Source organism: Thunnus maccoyii, chromosome 13 (genome assembly GCF_910596095.1).
Source record: "Thunnus maccoyii chromosome 13, fThuMac1.1, whole genome shotgun sequence".
Classification (NCBI taxonomy): domain Eukaryota; kingdom Metazoa; phylum Chordata; class Actinopteri; order Scombriformes; family Scombridae; genus Thunnus; species Thunnus maccoyii.
In genome coordinates, this window is record NC_056545.1 from 654,843 (window position 1) to 667,500 (window position 12,658).

A 12,658-nucleotide genomic window follows, 5' to 3' on the forward strand; every position below is an offset into this window, starting at 1 on the left:
TTGTTTTTTTTGTAAGTTAAAAAGTGTTGAGGTGAGTTATTGTGTCACAGAACAGTCAGACAGACAGACAACTTTATCTATCAGGTATTTAGTCATGTAGGTGTGTTGAAGCTGAGCTGCTGCTGTCAGCAGGCAGATCTAGAAAGTACACAAGTCTGAACTTACATACGTACTCAGTACTGAGAAACACCCTCTGTGTTTTTTTTAAGGCAGACGAAAATAGTGAGGGCTGCTGCAAAGTCTTTATTGATTTATCCTCACCAGATATTCTGTGTAAGTTCGCTGATATCATGTAATATTGTGTTTACATGTACACAAGTATCTGACTCTTACATGGTTGTGAGGTGTACCGGTGCAGCTGCACCAGTGTCCAGTTAATGTTGTTGAGGGTGGGGGTCTCTGTGGTGCTCCTGGAGAGGGTGGGGGTCTCTATGGGTCTCTGTGGTTCTCCTGAAGAGGGTGGGGGTCTCTGTGGTGCTCCTGGGGAGGATGGGGGTCTCTGTGGTGCTCCTGGGGAGAGTGGGGGTCTCTGTGGTGCTGCTGGAGAGGGTGGGGGTCTCTGTGGTGCTCCTGGAGAGGGTGGGGGTCTCTGTGGTGCTCCTGGGGAGGGTGAGGGTCTCTGTAGTGCTCCTGGAGAGGGTGGGGTCTCTATGGGTGTCTGGTGTTCTTCAAGAGGGTGGGGGTCTCACTGGTGCTCCTGGGGAGAGTGGGGGTCTCTGTGGTGCTGCTGGAGAGGGTGGGGGTCTCTGTGGTGCTCCTGGAGAGGGTGGGGGTCTCTGTGGTGGTCCTGGAGAGAGTGGGGGTCTCTGTGGTGCTCCTGGGGAGGGTGAGGGTCTCTGTAGTGCTCCTGGAGAGGGTGGGGTCTCTATGGGTGTCTGGTGTTCTTCAAGAGGGTGGGGGTCTCACTGGTGCTCCTGGGGAGGGTGGGGGTCTCTGTGGTGGTCCTGGGGAGGGTGGGGTCTCTATGGGTGTCTGGTGTTCTTCAAGAGGGTGGGGGTCTCACTGGTGCTCCTGGGGAGGGTGGGGGTTTCCGTGGTGGTCCTGGAGAGAGTGGGAGTCTCTGTGGTGCTCCTGGGGAGGGTGGGGTCTCTATGGGTGTCTGGTGTTCTTCAAGAGGGTGGGGGTCTCACTGGTGCTCCTGGGGAGGGTGAAGGCCACTGTGGTGCTACTGGAGAGGATGGGGGTCTCTGTGGTGGTCCTGGGGAGAGTGGGAGTCCCTGTGGTGCTGCTGGAGAGGATGGGGGTCTCTGTGGTGCTCCTGGGGAGAGTGGGGGTCTCTGTGGTGCTGCTGGAGAGGGTGGGCGTCTCACTGGTGCTCCTGGAGAGAGTGGGGGTCTATGTGGTGCTCCTGGGGAGGATGGGGGTCTCTGTGGTGCTCCTGGAGAGAGTAGGGGTCTCTGTGGTGCTCCTGGAGAGAGTGGGGGTCCCTGTGGTGCTGCTGGAGAGGATGGGGGTCTCTGTGGTGCTCCTGGGGAGGATGGGGGTCTCTGTGGTGCTCCTGGAGAGAGTGGGGGTCACTGTGGTGCTCCTGGAGAGAGTGGGGGTGTCTGTGGTGCTCCTGGAGAGGATGGGGGCCTCTGTGGTGGTCCTGAGGAGGGTGGGGGTCTCTGTGGTGCTCCTGGAGAGGGTGGGGGTCTCTGTGGTGCTCCGGGGGAGGGTGGGGGTCTCTGTGGTGCTCCTGGAGAGGGTGGGGGTTTCTGTGGTGGTCCTGGAGAGAGTGGGAGTCTCTGTGGTGGTCCTGGGGAGGGTGGGGTCTCTATGGGTGTCTGGTGTTCTTCAAGAGGGTGGGGGTCTCACTGGTGCTCCTGGGGAGGGTGAAGGCCACTGCGGTGCTCCTGGAGAGGATGGGGGTCTCTGTGGTGCTCCTGGGGAGGGTGGGGGTCTCTGTGGTGGTCCTGGGGAGAGTGGGGGTCCCTGTGGTGCTGCTGGAGAGGATGGGGGTCTCTGTGTTGCTCCTGGGGAGAGTGGGGGTCTATGTGGTGCTGCTGGAGAGGGTGGGCGTCTCTGTGGTGCTCCTGGAGAGAGTGGGGGTCTCTGTGGTGCTCCTGGAGAGAGTGGGGGTCCCTGTGGTGCTGCTGGAGAGAGTGGGGGTCTCTGTGGTGGTCCTGGAGAGAGTGGGGGTCTCTGTGGTGGTCCTGGAGAGGGTGGGGGTCTCTGTGGTGGTCCTGGAGAGGGTGGGGGTCTCTGTGGTGCTCCTGGAGAGGGTGGAAAGTGTTTTGAAGGAAGAAGAAAATAAATAAATATATTAAAATAAAACAAATGAAACCAAACATTTAGTTTTACTTTGAGACTGTTTTCTTCTCGTATTGACGAGTTCGTACTCAGGTTGACATCATGTTTATGTGTCTGTTCAGAAGTATTGATCTGTTTGTATTGAATCAGCTGATGTGTTTCTAACAGCGGAGATCATAAATTCAGATTCTGTTTTAATCTCAGTGTTCAGAGAGACGGATCATCAGCCGAGTTCCAATTAAAAGCATCAAATTAACCTTTACAGAGCCGAGCAGATTAAATGTCAGCAGAAAACACCTGATTACATCAAATCCATATTATCTATCAATCTGATTACATCACAGTGTAGTCTATGTACTGTAACAGTCTCAGGTTTGATTCCTGCATCGTGCTTTTAATCAGAGGCTTAATGAGACTAACGAGGTCGTCTGACTGTGTTGCTGCAGGAGGAACAAGCTGCAGAAAGAAGATCTGCGTCGTTTCAGGGTCACAGATGTTATTAAAAACATGATGTGGTCTAAATAGACATCGTGTCATTATCTTTAAGTACAAAAATAATCTGACATGCAGCTTTTAAGGTGCGATCACGTCAGAAAGTGGAAGCTCATCAGTCAATCAGAGCTGCAGCTAATTATTGTCATTATCAATTAATTAATTATTTTCATGATGAATCAATTAGTTATTTGGTCCATAAAATCTCAGGAAATGTTGGCGTCTGTAATCTAGTGCCTCCATAATGGCGTCTGTGGCGTCTGTAATCTAGTGCCTCCATAATGGCGTCTGTGGCGTCTGTAATCTAGTGCCTCCATGATGGCGTCTGTGGCGTCTGTAATCTAGTGCCTCCATAAGCTTTGTTCATCCATGTTGTTCACCAGAGACATTGGCGAGGAAAATGCTAGATAGAGATAGCTGATGAGGCGTTAGCCTTAGCTTAGCTGTTAGCTCCTCTCGTTCGCCATTTGTTGACACTCCCGACCGTCAGATAGACGTCATAGTGCTACCCGTTACTGGTGAATCGTCCGTTGATGAGTAGAGTCGGTGTTAAAGTCTCACCCTCTCTGTCTCTCTGTCCTGTCTCACCCTCTCTGTCCAGTCTCACCCTCTCTGTCTCTCTGTCCTGTCTCACCCTCTCTGTCTCTCTGTCCTGTCTCACCCTCTCTGTCCAGTCTCACCCTCTCTGTCTCTCTGTCCTGTCTCACCCTCTCTGTCCGGTCTCACCCTCTCTGTCTCTCTGTCCTGTCTCACCCTCTCTGTCCAGTCTCACCCTCTCTGTCCAGTCTCACCCTCTCTGTCCAGTCTCACCCTCTCTGTCCGGTCTCACCCTCTCTGTCTCTCTGTCCAGTCTCACCCTCTCTGTCCTGTCTCACCCTCTCTGTCCAGTCTCACCCTCTCTGTCTCTCTGTCCTGTCTCACCCTCTCTGTCCGGTCTCACCCTCTCTGTCCAGTCTCACCCTCTCTGTCTCTCTGTCCAGTTACAACATAATGATAACTGGTGATGGATCTCTGTTAACTAGTCATTGAAGTTATATTTTTACTGAAATAAATCCACATTTAGCTACAGAAGAAGAGCTGAATTAAACAGTGTTACTGTATTTTTGGACTATCGTCCGTGCTGCTTGTCTTACACCCACCAACAAGGCCTGTTTTAAATTGTGTATTTTTGAATGTTGTTGTTGTTACGTTCAGCGTCACAGAGCTCAGATTACTGCTTGTTTTTCCATCATTTTGAAACCTAATTTTATAGACTTTTATATTTTTTAATCAGTCAGATTCGGCTGGGTGCATACTTTAATAGATGGCAACTAATCAATTAATCAACTAATTGTTGCGGCTCTACAGTCAATATCTTTGTGGCGATCACGATCCACGACAGAAGTTTAAAAACAGTTATCGTGTAAAAAGGTGCATTTAGAGTGTTAACACTTCCAATAATCAATTAAAGAAATTCCTTAAATTAGTATGAAACTGGACGTCTTGTTAGCTTTGTTGGAGTTGCTTGTAGCGTTGTTAGCTTGTTCATTAGCTTGTTGTTGCTAACGGGACATGAAACTCGTTAGCCGCGTTAGCATTAAACCAAACGACAGAGAAGCTTCAGTGAAACTGAGGAAAACGGCTGCAGAGAGTTGAGATCTAGTAGAGCTGTATAGTTTCATTTTAATGTTCTGTTTACAGAAATATTTCTGTTAGCTTTTAATTTCACTTTAAATTTGTCACAAGCAGCTGATATCAGATCAATAGTCTGTATCAGAAGTTAATCTGCAGCTGTGATTGGATGTAATACGCTCCTCTGTCCGTCTCTTTATGGTCGTTGAAGGTTGTTTCTCTCTCTGGAAGTTTCTCTGCAGTCAGTAAACGAGCTGTAAACGTTTTGGCAGCTGATCACAGCCGTCCTATCAGCACACAGCCCTCGTTAACACCGCGCGCTAACGAGCTACAAAAGGCCGTTTAATGTCGGAACAGAAGAGACGCCAGGAGAGATTTAACGGAAGAACACTTTCTGTTTCCTTTCAACACTCATCAAACATTTTCACCAGCAGACGACCGGCTGCACACACACACACACACACACACACACACACACACACACACACACACACTAACACACACACACACACACACACACACACACACACACACACACACACACACACTTACACACTCACACACTCACACACACACACACACACACACACACACACACACGCACACTAACACACACACACACACACATACACACACACACACACACACACATAGATACACATTATAGTGTATAAATGTGTACATTGTGTTGATGTAGTTTAATGGTTGCTTGTATTGATCCCTGCAGGGAACCAATCACAGACAACTGTAAAAGTTAATTGAATGTCTTCAGATTGTCACATAAAAGGCGTCATCGAGGACTCTGAGACATTTTTTCAGTATTTCTCAACATTTCATAGACTGAACAGATTAATCAGTTAATCTGGAGACTGATCAGCAGGTGAATTGATATAGAGGGTGATCAATAGTTGCAGCTCTGTTGGACGGACTGTCTGGAAGTTTGGTTCGAGGAATTTATTTTTCAACCATCTGGTCTTTTTAAAGGCGAATAAAAGAAAAACAAGAGGAAACAATCTGTGTTTTTGGCTGCATATCACTCACTGTGTGTGTGTGTGTGTGTGTGTGTGTGTGTGTGTGTGTGTGTGTGTGTGTGTGTGTGTGTGTGTGTGTGTTGACTTGGCAGAGCCAGAAAGCACCACAGAAGAAGAAGTTGTTGCCAAACTGCTGGCCGTGTCAGAGTCTGATTCCTGTTAGTGAATCACACCTTCACACAGAACACCTGCTGTGTGAAGTCTATGTTCTATAAACAGTATTTATATATTTACATATATGTGTAATAACATGTTAGATAAATCTATTACTGACTCAATAACTTTGTTCTGATGGTTCTGTATAAAGAACGTTGTAATAAGGTCAGCAGGCTGATCAATACTGCTGACTATAATCAGACTGATCAATATCACTCACATCTCATTCTCATTGTAATTTGGTTTATTTCATCTTACACAAATGTTTATTTACTATAAAGTATCAGTCTGCAGGTTAAAGTGAGTTTTTATTGTGAATGTGTGAGAAATAAATCAATCAGTCGTCAATACTTAGTGTACCAGAGGACAGACATGATGTCATTCATCTGTCAGACTGGTTAATATGACGTAATGTTCATATTGTGTTTATCTGTAATATTTAGCGACTGAATGTTTTTCTTGCTGATAATCAGAATCTTTACAGCCAATCAGCTGTTTGATCAGGTGACAGCAGCTGTTTCCCATCATGCCCTGGGTCTGAGTCTAACCGGCTGATCGATCGGCCGCTGATCGATCGGCCGCTGATCGATCGGCCGCTGATCGATCGGCCGCTGATCGATCGCTGCTTTACAGAAATTACACAACAACAAAAAACATGATGACACATTATACACAGTATGACGTCATTCACCTTCATGCAGCTCTGACTCATCTATCAGTTTTTATTATGCTCTTTATATTTTAACTTTTTAAAAACATAATGTTACCTTAAATACATTATTAACTTATAATATATAAATATATATTTAATTTCAGCTTGTTGCTGCTGTTTGTTAATGTTTATATATATAAACATTACAAACATTATTATTATTATATTTTGTTTTATAAACCAGAAAATTCAATAAAACTGTTCAGATGAAAAATAATAATAAATAAATAATACGAATGATTAAGAATAACTATTAAGTACGTTCATTCGTCACATGGTCAGTGATTGATCAGTGATTGATCAGTGACGTGGGACGCTGGCTCTGTCACGTGACTGTGTGTTTCTCTGCTAACAACATGGCTGCGGAGGATCTGCCGTCTGATTTTGACGTCGTCATTCTGGGCACAGGTACAGACTCACCTGTGATGTAATGACGTGTTCAGGTGTCGGTGGGTTAGCGGGACGTGTCGGTGTTCGGTCCGGCGGCCGCCCGGTCCCGAACATCCTGGAATCCCGGTTTAAACCGGTGTAAACCGGAGGAAGGCTGCGGTTAGCCTGGGCGTTAGCTTCAGGCTAACGGACAATGCTTTTTCAAAGACGGCGGCTAGCAGCTAACGCGCATGCTAATCTGTTAGCTGATGGGAATATGAAACATCACAGCTGCTGGTGTTGATGTTAGCAGCGGAGCTAACGGCTAACTGTTTTATGTGTTCAGTCTGATGCTAACGTTAGCTCTCTGGCTGCTAACAGGCTAATGGGAGCGGTCATGTGATATTAGTATGATGCTAACAGCTGTTTATGATAGCCTAAAGGCTAACTGATGCTAACTGCACAAAGTGTGTGTGTGATGACGTGTAGAGCTGATGAGTCGATTAATTGATTAGTCGGTAGACAGCAAATGAGTCGGCAAATATTTTGATAATTAATAATTGTTTTGGTCACGTGTTGCGGACAAATGTGGATCTGAAACTGTTGTTTTATGTATTAAATGATTTATTACTAGATATTTATTATTATAACATTCTTCTGACTGGTGTTTCAAGACGTAAACAAGTAAACAAGTAAACAGTGGCTGCAGCTTCTATGACGTCAGACATTACAGGCTGCTGAGACACCAGCTGAGACTGAACAGACTGTTGTTATGATATAAATATAATATGAGACTCACGACGTTCAGCTGCTAAACTTGACCAACAAACTCTCTCCTCTCTCCTCGTCTCCTCTCTCCTCGTCTCTTCTCTCCTCGTCTCCTCTCTCCTTGTCTCTTCTCTCCTCGTCTCCTCGTCTCCTTGTCTCTTCACCTCCTCGTCTCCTCTCTCCTTGTCTCCTCCCTCCTCTCTCCTTGTCTCTTCTCTCCTCGTCTCCTCGTCTCCTTGTCTCTTCACCTCCTCGTCTCCTCGTCTCCTCGTCTCCTCTCTCCTCGTCTCCTCTCTCCTCGTCTCCTCGTCTCCTCTCTCCTCGTCTCTTCTCTCCTCGTCTCCTCATCTCTTCACCTCCTCGTCTCTTCTCTCCTCGTCTCCTCTCTCCTTGTCTCTTCACCTCCTCGTCTCCTCTCTCCTTGTCTCCTCCCTCCTCTCTCCTTGTCTCTTCTCTCCTCGTCTCCTCGTCTCCTTGTCTCTTCACCTCCTCGTCTCCTCTCTCCTCGTCTCCTCGTCTCCTCTCTCCTCGTCTCCTCTCTCCTCGTCTCCTCTCTCCTCGTCTCCTCGTCTCCTCTCTCCTCGTCTCCTCGTCTCCTCTCTCCTCGTCTCCTCTCTCCTCGTCTCCTCGTCTCCTCGTCTCCTCTCTCCTCGTCTCCTCGTCTCCTCGTCTCCTGGTCTCGTGGTCTCGTGGTCTCGTGGAGGTGTGAGTAGGAGGTTGGAGGCTCCTCCATGATGGTGGAGGTGATGGGAGGACTGGTTCCAGTCTGATCATGTAATTTAATAACAAAAAGAAAAATATGTAAAAATGTCAGATTGATCTTCCAGTGTGTCATTATTGATCACTGAGAGAGTGAGAACAGATCAATCAGAGAGAAAGACAGTCATCCTCCTCTTCTCCTTCTACTGATGATTGATGATTGATTATTGGTTATTGATTGATGATTGATGATTGATGATTGATGATTGGTTGTTGATTGATGATTGATGATTGATTATTGGTTGTTGATTGTGTTCAGGTCTTGCTGAGTCGGTGGTAGCAGCAGCTTGTTCCAGAGTTGGACAGAGAGTTCTTCACCTCGACAGGTCGGTCCTGATACTGATGATCAATAACACTCAAATACACCACTGCACTTTATCACCTGACAGGTGTGTGTGTGTGTGTGTGTGTGTGTGTGTGTGTGTGTGTGTGTGTGTGTGTGTGCGTGTGTGCGTGCGTGTGTGTGTGTGCGTGTGTAGGAGGAGTTACTATGCAGGGAACTGGGCCAGCTTCACCTTTAACGGCCTGCTCACCTGGATACAACAACACCATGTGAGTACAACGCTGCGATCTGATTGGCTGCTGGAGTCTGCTCCATTCAGAGGATCAAAACAATCAATCAAAACGTGTTTCTAAAGGTTCAAATTCTGCTTTTATTCTGTTGTTAGTTTCCTGTTCTGATGTCGGAGGTTAAACGAGGTCAAAGTTCAGAAACTGTTGTAGAAACGCTGCCTGCAAGACAAAACTCAGGGCTTCAACCTGCTGACGTTGGCGAAGGTTTTCTCTACCTTGGTGACGAGCTGATTTCAGTTGTTGCTAAGGCTGTTGCTAAGGTGGTTGCTAAGGTGTTTCCATGTGTTGTTCAGCTCCAACATGTACGGATGGATCTGAGAAGTTGACATTAGGAGTAAAGAAGGAGAAGAAGAAGTGAAATCCTGCTACTATAGTTTGTTTACGTAGCCTCCGGAGCCGGAGGAAGCTTCCTGAAAGCTGACCAATCAGAACAGAGTGGGCTCATCAGGAGGCGGGGCTTAAAGAGACAGGAGCTAAAACGACCTGTTTCAGACAGAGGCTGAACTGAGGGGCTGCATAAAGGACCAGTAGAAGATAAATAAGGAGGTTTTATTCCAGTAGAGCCCCAGAATATAAATATAGAGCTGCAAAGACCTGAACCAGAACTGAGCCGTTACCTGGACCTGATGCTCGAATCTCTCATCAGGAAAACAGAAAGAATGAAAGAAAGTTCTGAGTAGTGTTTATATCTGTGTGTGTGTGTGTGTGTGTGTGTGTGTCGGTAGGAGGAGCCTCACCCGGAGGAGGAGGTCCAGGATTGGTCGAGCTTGTTGGAGGAAGGGGAGGAGCTGATCTGTCTGTCGAAGTCAGACTCCGCCTCCGTCAGTAACCTGCAGGTGTTCTGTTTCGCCAGGTAACGTCGGTATCGTCTGATCACGTTCACCTGTCGGCATGTGATGTCATCGCTCGCTGGGTAAACGTGAGGTCACGTGACGTTTCTGTCGTACCGATGTTTCCTGTTTGTTTGTTCTGCAGCTGCAGAGACGTCATGTGACCTCCTGAACCTGCTGTTTATCCTTCAGTGTTAAACTTAATTAATTCAGTTAATGATGTTGTTGTCAGTGAGGAAGATGAGGAGGAGGAGGCTCCAAACACCACAGAAGAAGAAAAGGGAGGAGGAGCCGATGAAGAGGAACATGTGAAAGAAACAGCAGAGGGAGAAACTGCAGGTTTGATTCTGATTAAATATAATTTATATTAGAATATTACATGAAACAAAGTGCTGCGTGAGGTGAAGACGAGTCAAAACTCTTCGTCCTCCTCAGAGTTGTAACTCGGTGACATCAAACACGCGGTGACATCATTCAGCGTGACTCTGATGTCACCAGCAAACCTCCAGAAATCCACAGAAACGTGTTAAAAGTTTCCTTCAGGATCACAGTTGCCCCCATGTTCCACCGCAGACAGCAGCCGCTAACAGCTGGTTCACAGCGACGTCATCGGTGACGTCATCGGCGACGTCATCGGTGACGTCATCGGTGACGTCAGCAGGCTTTACTTGTCTTAAATAATCCAACATCAGAAACAGTTTTTGTTTTGTTCCAGATTCAAAAGAAGAAGAAACAAAAGAGAAGCGACAGGAAACAGCAGACAGACAGGAAGCAGAAGAAGAAGAAGAAGAGGTGAGGAGTGAAGGATCAATAAAGGAGAAACTGATCAGGTTCTGATCAGTGTATGATTGATGGATTGTTGTTGACAGTTAACCTCAGTGTAATTTATCAAGCTGTGATATCAGAGGTGCATGATGGGTAACCTGGATGACAGACAGATGTTTCATCCAATCACAGGCAGCCCAGGTGGAGGGGGAGGAGCCTGATGCAGGTGAGTCACGCCCCTCTGCTGCTCCCAGCCAATCAGGGCCAACCAGGAAGAAGATCAGCTACGCTCAGCTGGTGAAGGAAGGACGCAGGTTTAACATCGACCTGGTTTCCAAGGTAACGTACAATCATGTTTATATGTAATATAATATAATATAATGTATGATATGACATAATGTTCCTTCTTCTTCTCTCCAGCTGATGTATTCTCGCGGCTCATTGGTCGATCTGCTCATCAAATCAAATGTCAGTCGCTATGCAGAGTTCAAGAACGTCACCAGGATACTCACTTATCGCCACGGAAACGTGGAACAGGTGTGTTACACTCACTTAAACCTGTCTGTCTACCCGTCTGTCTCACAGTGACCTGTCTGTCTCTCAGTGACCCGTCTGTCTCTCAGTGACCCGTCTGTCTCTCAGTGACCTGTCTGTCTACCTGTCTGTCTCTCAGTGACCCGTCTGTCTCTCAGTGACCCGTCTGTCTCTCAGTGACCTGTCTGTCTCTCAGTGACCCGTCTGTCTCTCAGTGACCCGTGTGTCTACCTGTCTGTCTCTCAGTGACCTGTCTGTCTACCTGTCTGTCTCTCAGTGACCCGTCTGTCTCTCAGTGACCCGTCTGTCTCTCAGTGACCTGTCTGTCTACCTGTCTGTCTCTCAGTGACCCGTCTGTCTCTCAGTGACCCGTCTGTCTCTCAGTGACCCGTCTGTCTACCTGTCTGTCTCTCAGTGACCCGTCTGTCTCTCAGTGACCCGTCTGTCTCTCAGTGACCTGTCTGTCTCTCAGTGACCCGTCTGTCTCTCAGTGACCCGTGTGTCTACCTGTCTGTCTCTCAGTGACCCGTGTGTCTACCTGTCTGTCTCTCAGTGACCCGTCTGTCTACCTGTCTGTCTCTCAGTGACCCGTGTGTCTACCTGTCTGTCTCTCAGTGACCCGTCTGTCTACCTGTCTGTCTCTCAGTGACCCGTGTGTCTACCTGTCTGTCTCTCAGTGACCCGTCTGTCTACCTGTCTGTCTCTCAGTGACCCGTGTGTCTACCTGTCTGTCTCACAGTGACCCGTGTGTCTACCTGTCTGTCTCACAGTGACCCGTGTGTCTACCTGTCTGTCTCACAGTGACCTGTCTGTCTCTCAGTGACCTGTCTGTCTACCTGTCTGTCTCTCAGGTGCCCTGCAGCAGAGCCGATGTGTTCGCCAGTCGTCAGCTGACTGTGGTAGAAAAGAGGAAGTTGATGCGTTTCTTGACGTCTTGTGCGGAGGAGACAGAGGAGCAGCTGGGTGAGATGACATCACCTCATGACATCAGATGATCACCTCATGACATCATCATCACCTGTCAGAGGGGGCTTGTGCGCAGTAACACACTCTAGCTCACCTTGCAGGGCATTGTGGGTAATGTAGTCCTGTATTTCCCCTCCTCCCTCCAGCCTACAACGGTCGGCCATATTTGGAGTTCCTGCATGACCAGCAGCTTGGTGACAACCTCCAGCACTTCCTGCTCCACTCCATCGCCATGGCAACAGAAGACACACCCACAGAGGTGGGCCTCGCCTCCACGCGTCACTTCCTGCGCTGCCTGGGTCGCTATGGCAACACGCCCTTCCTGTTTCCTGTCTACGGCCTTGGAGAGATACCCCAATGTTTCTGTAGGTAAGGACCTGTCTGCCTCTCACTCTGTTGTCAGTACTGCAGTAGTACTGCAGCTGTAGTACTGCAGTATGATGTCAGTACTGCAGTATGTTGTAGTACTGCAGCTGTAGTACTGCAGTATGTTGTCAGTACTGCAGTATGTTGTAGTACTGCAGTATGTTGTAGTACTGCAGCTGTAGTACTGCAGTATGTTGTCAGTACTGCAGTATGTTGTCAGTACTGCAGTATGTTGTCAGTACTGCAGTATGTTGTAGTACTGCAGCTGTAGTACTGCAGTATGTTGTCAGTACTGCAGTATGTTGTCAGTACTGCAGTATGTTGTAGTACTGCAGTATGTTGTAGCACTGCAGCTGTAGTACTGCAGCTGTAGTACTGCAGTATGTTGTCAGTACTGCAGTATGTTGTAGTACTGCAGTATGTTGTAGTACTGCAGTATGTTGTCAGTACTGCAGTATGTTGTAGTACTGCAGTATGTTGTAGTACTGCAGTAT

The 12,658-nt window shown here is 47.7% G+C and overlaps 1 protein-coding gene across 1 annotated transcript in view; it reads left to right on the top strand.

The window, feature by feature from the left end:
• Positions 1-6,537: 6,537 nt before the first annotated feature.
• Positions 6,538-12,658, top strand: part of chm (CHM Rab escort protein) — a 19,210-nt gene continuing 13,089 nt past the window's right edge. The window contains exons 1-10 of the mRNA XM_042431818.1: positions 6,538-6,642; positions 8,390-8,456; positions 8,610-8,682; positions 9,429-9,556; positions 9,766-9,872; positions 10,249-10,325; positions 10,491-10,637; positions 10,719-10,835; positions 11,684-11,795; positions 11,945-12,167. Coding sequence (XP_042287752.1) covers positions 6,591-6,642; positions 8,390-8,456; positions 8,610-8,682; positions 9,429-9,556; positions 9,766-9,872; positions 10,249-10,325; positions 10,491-10,637; positions 10,719-10,835; positions 11,684-11,795; positions 11,945-12,167 — 1,103 coding nt within the window. The 5' untranslated portion in view covers positions 6,538-6,590. The remainder of the gene's footprint in view (positions 6,643-8,389; positions 8,457-8,609; positions 8,683-9,428; positions 9,557-9,765; positions 9,873-10,248; positions 10,326-10,490; positions 10,638-10,718; positions 10,836-11,683; positions 11,796-11,944; positions 12,168-12,658) is intronic.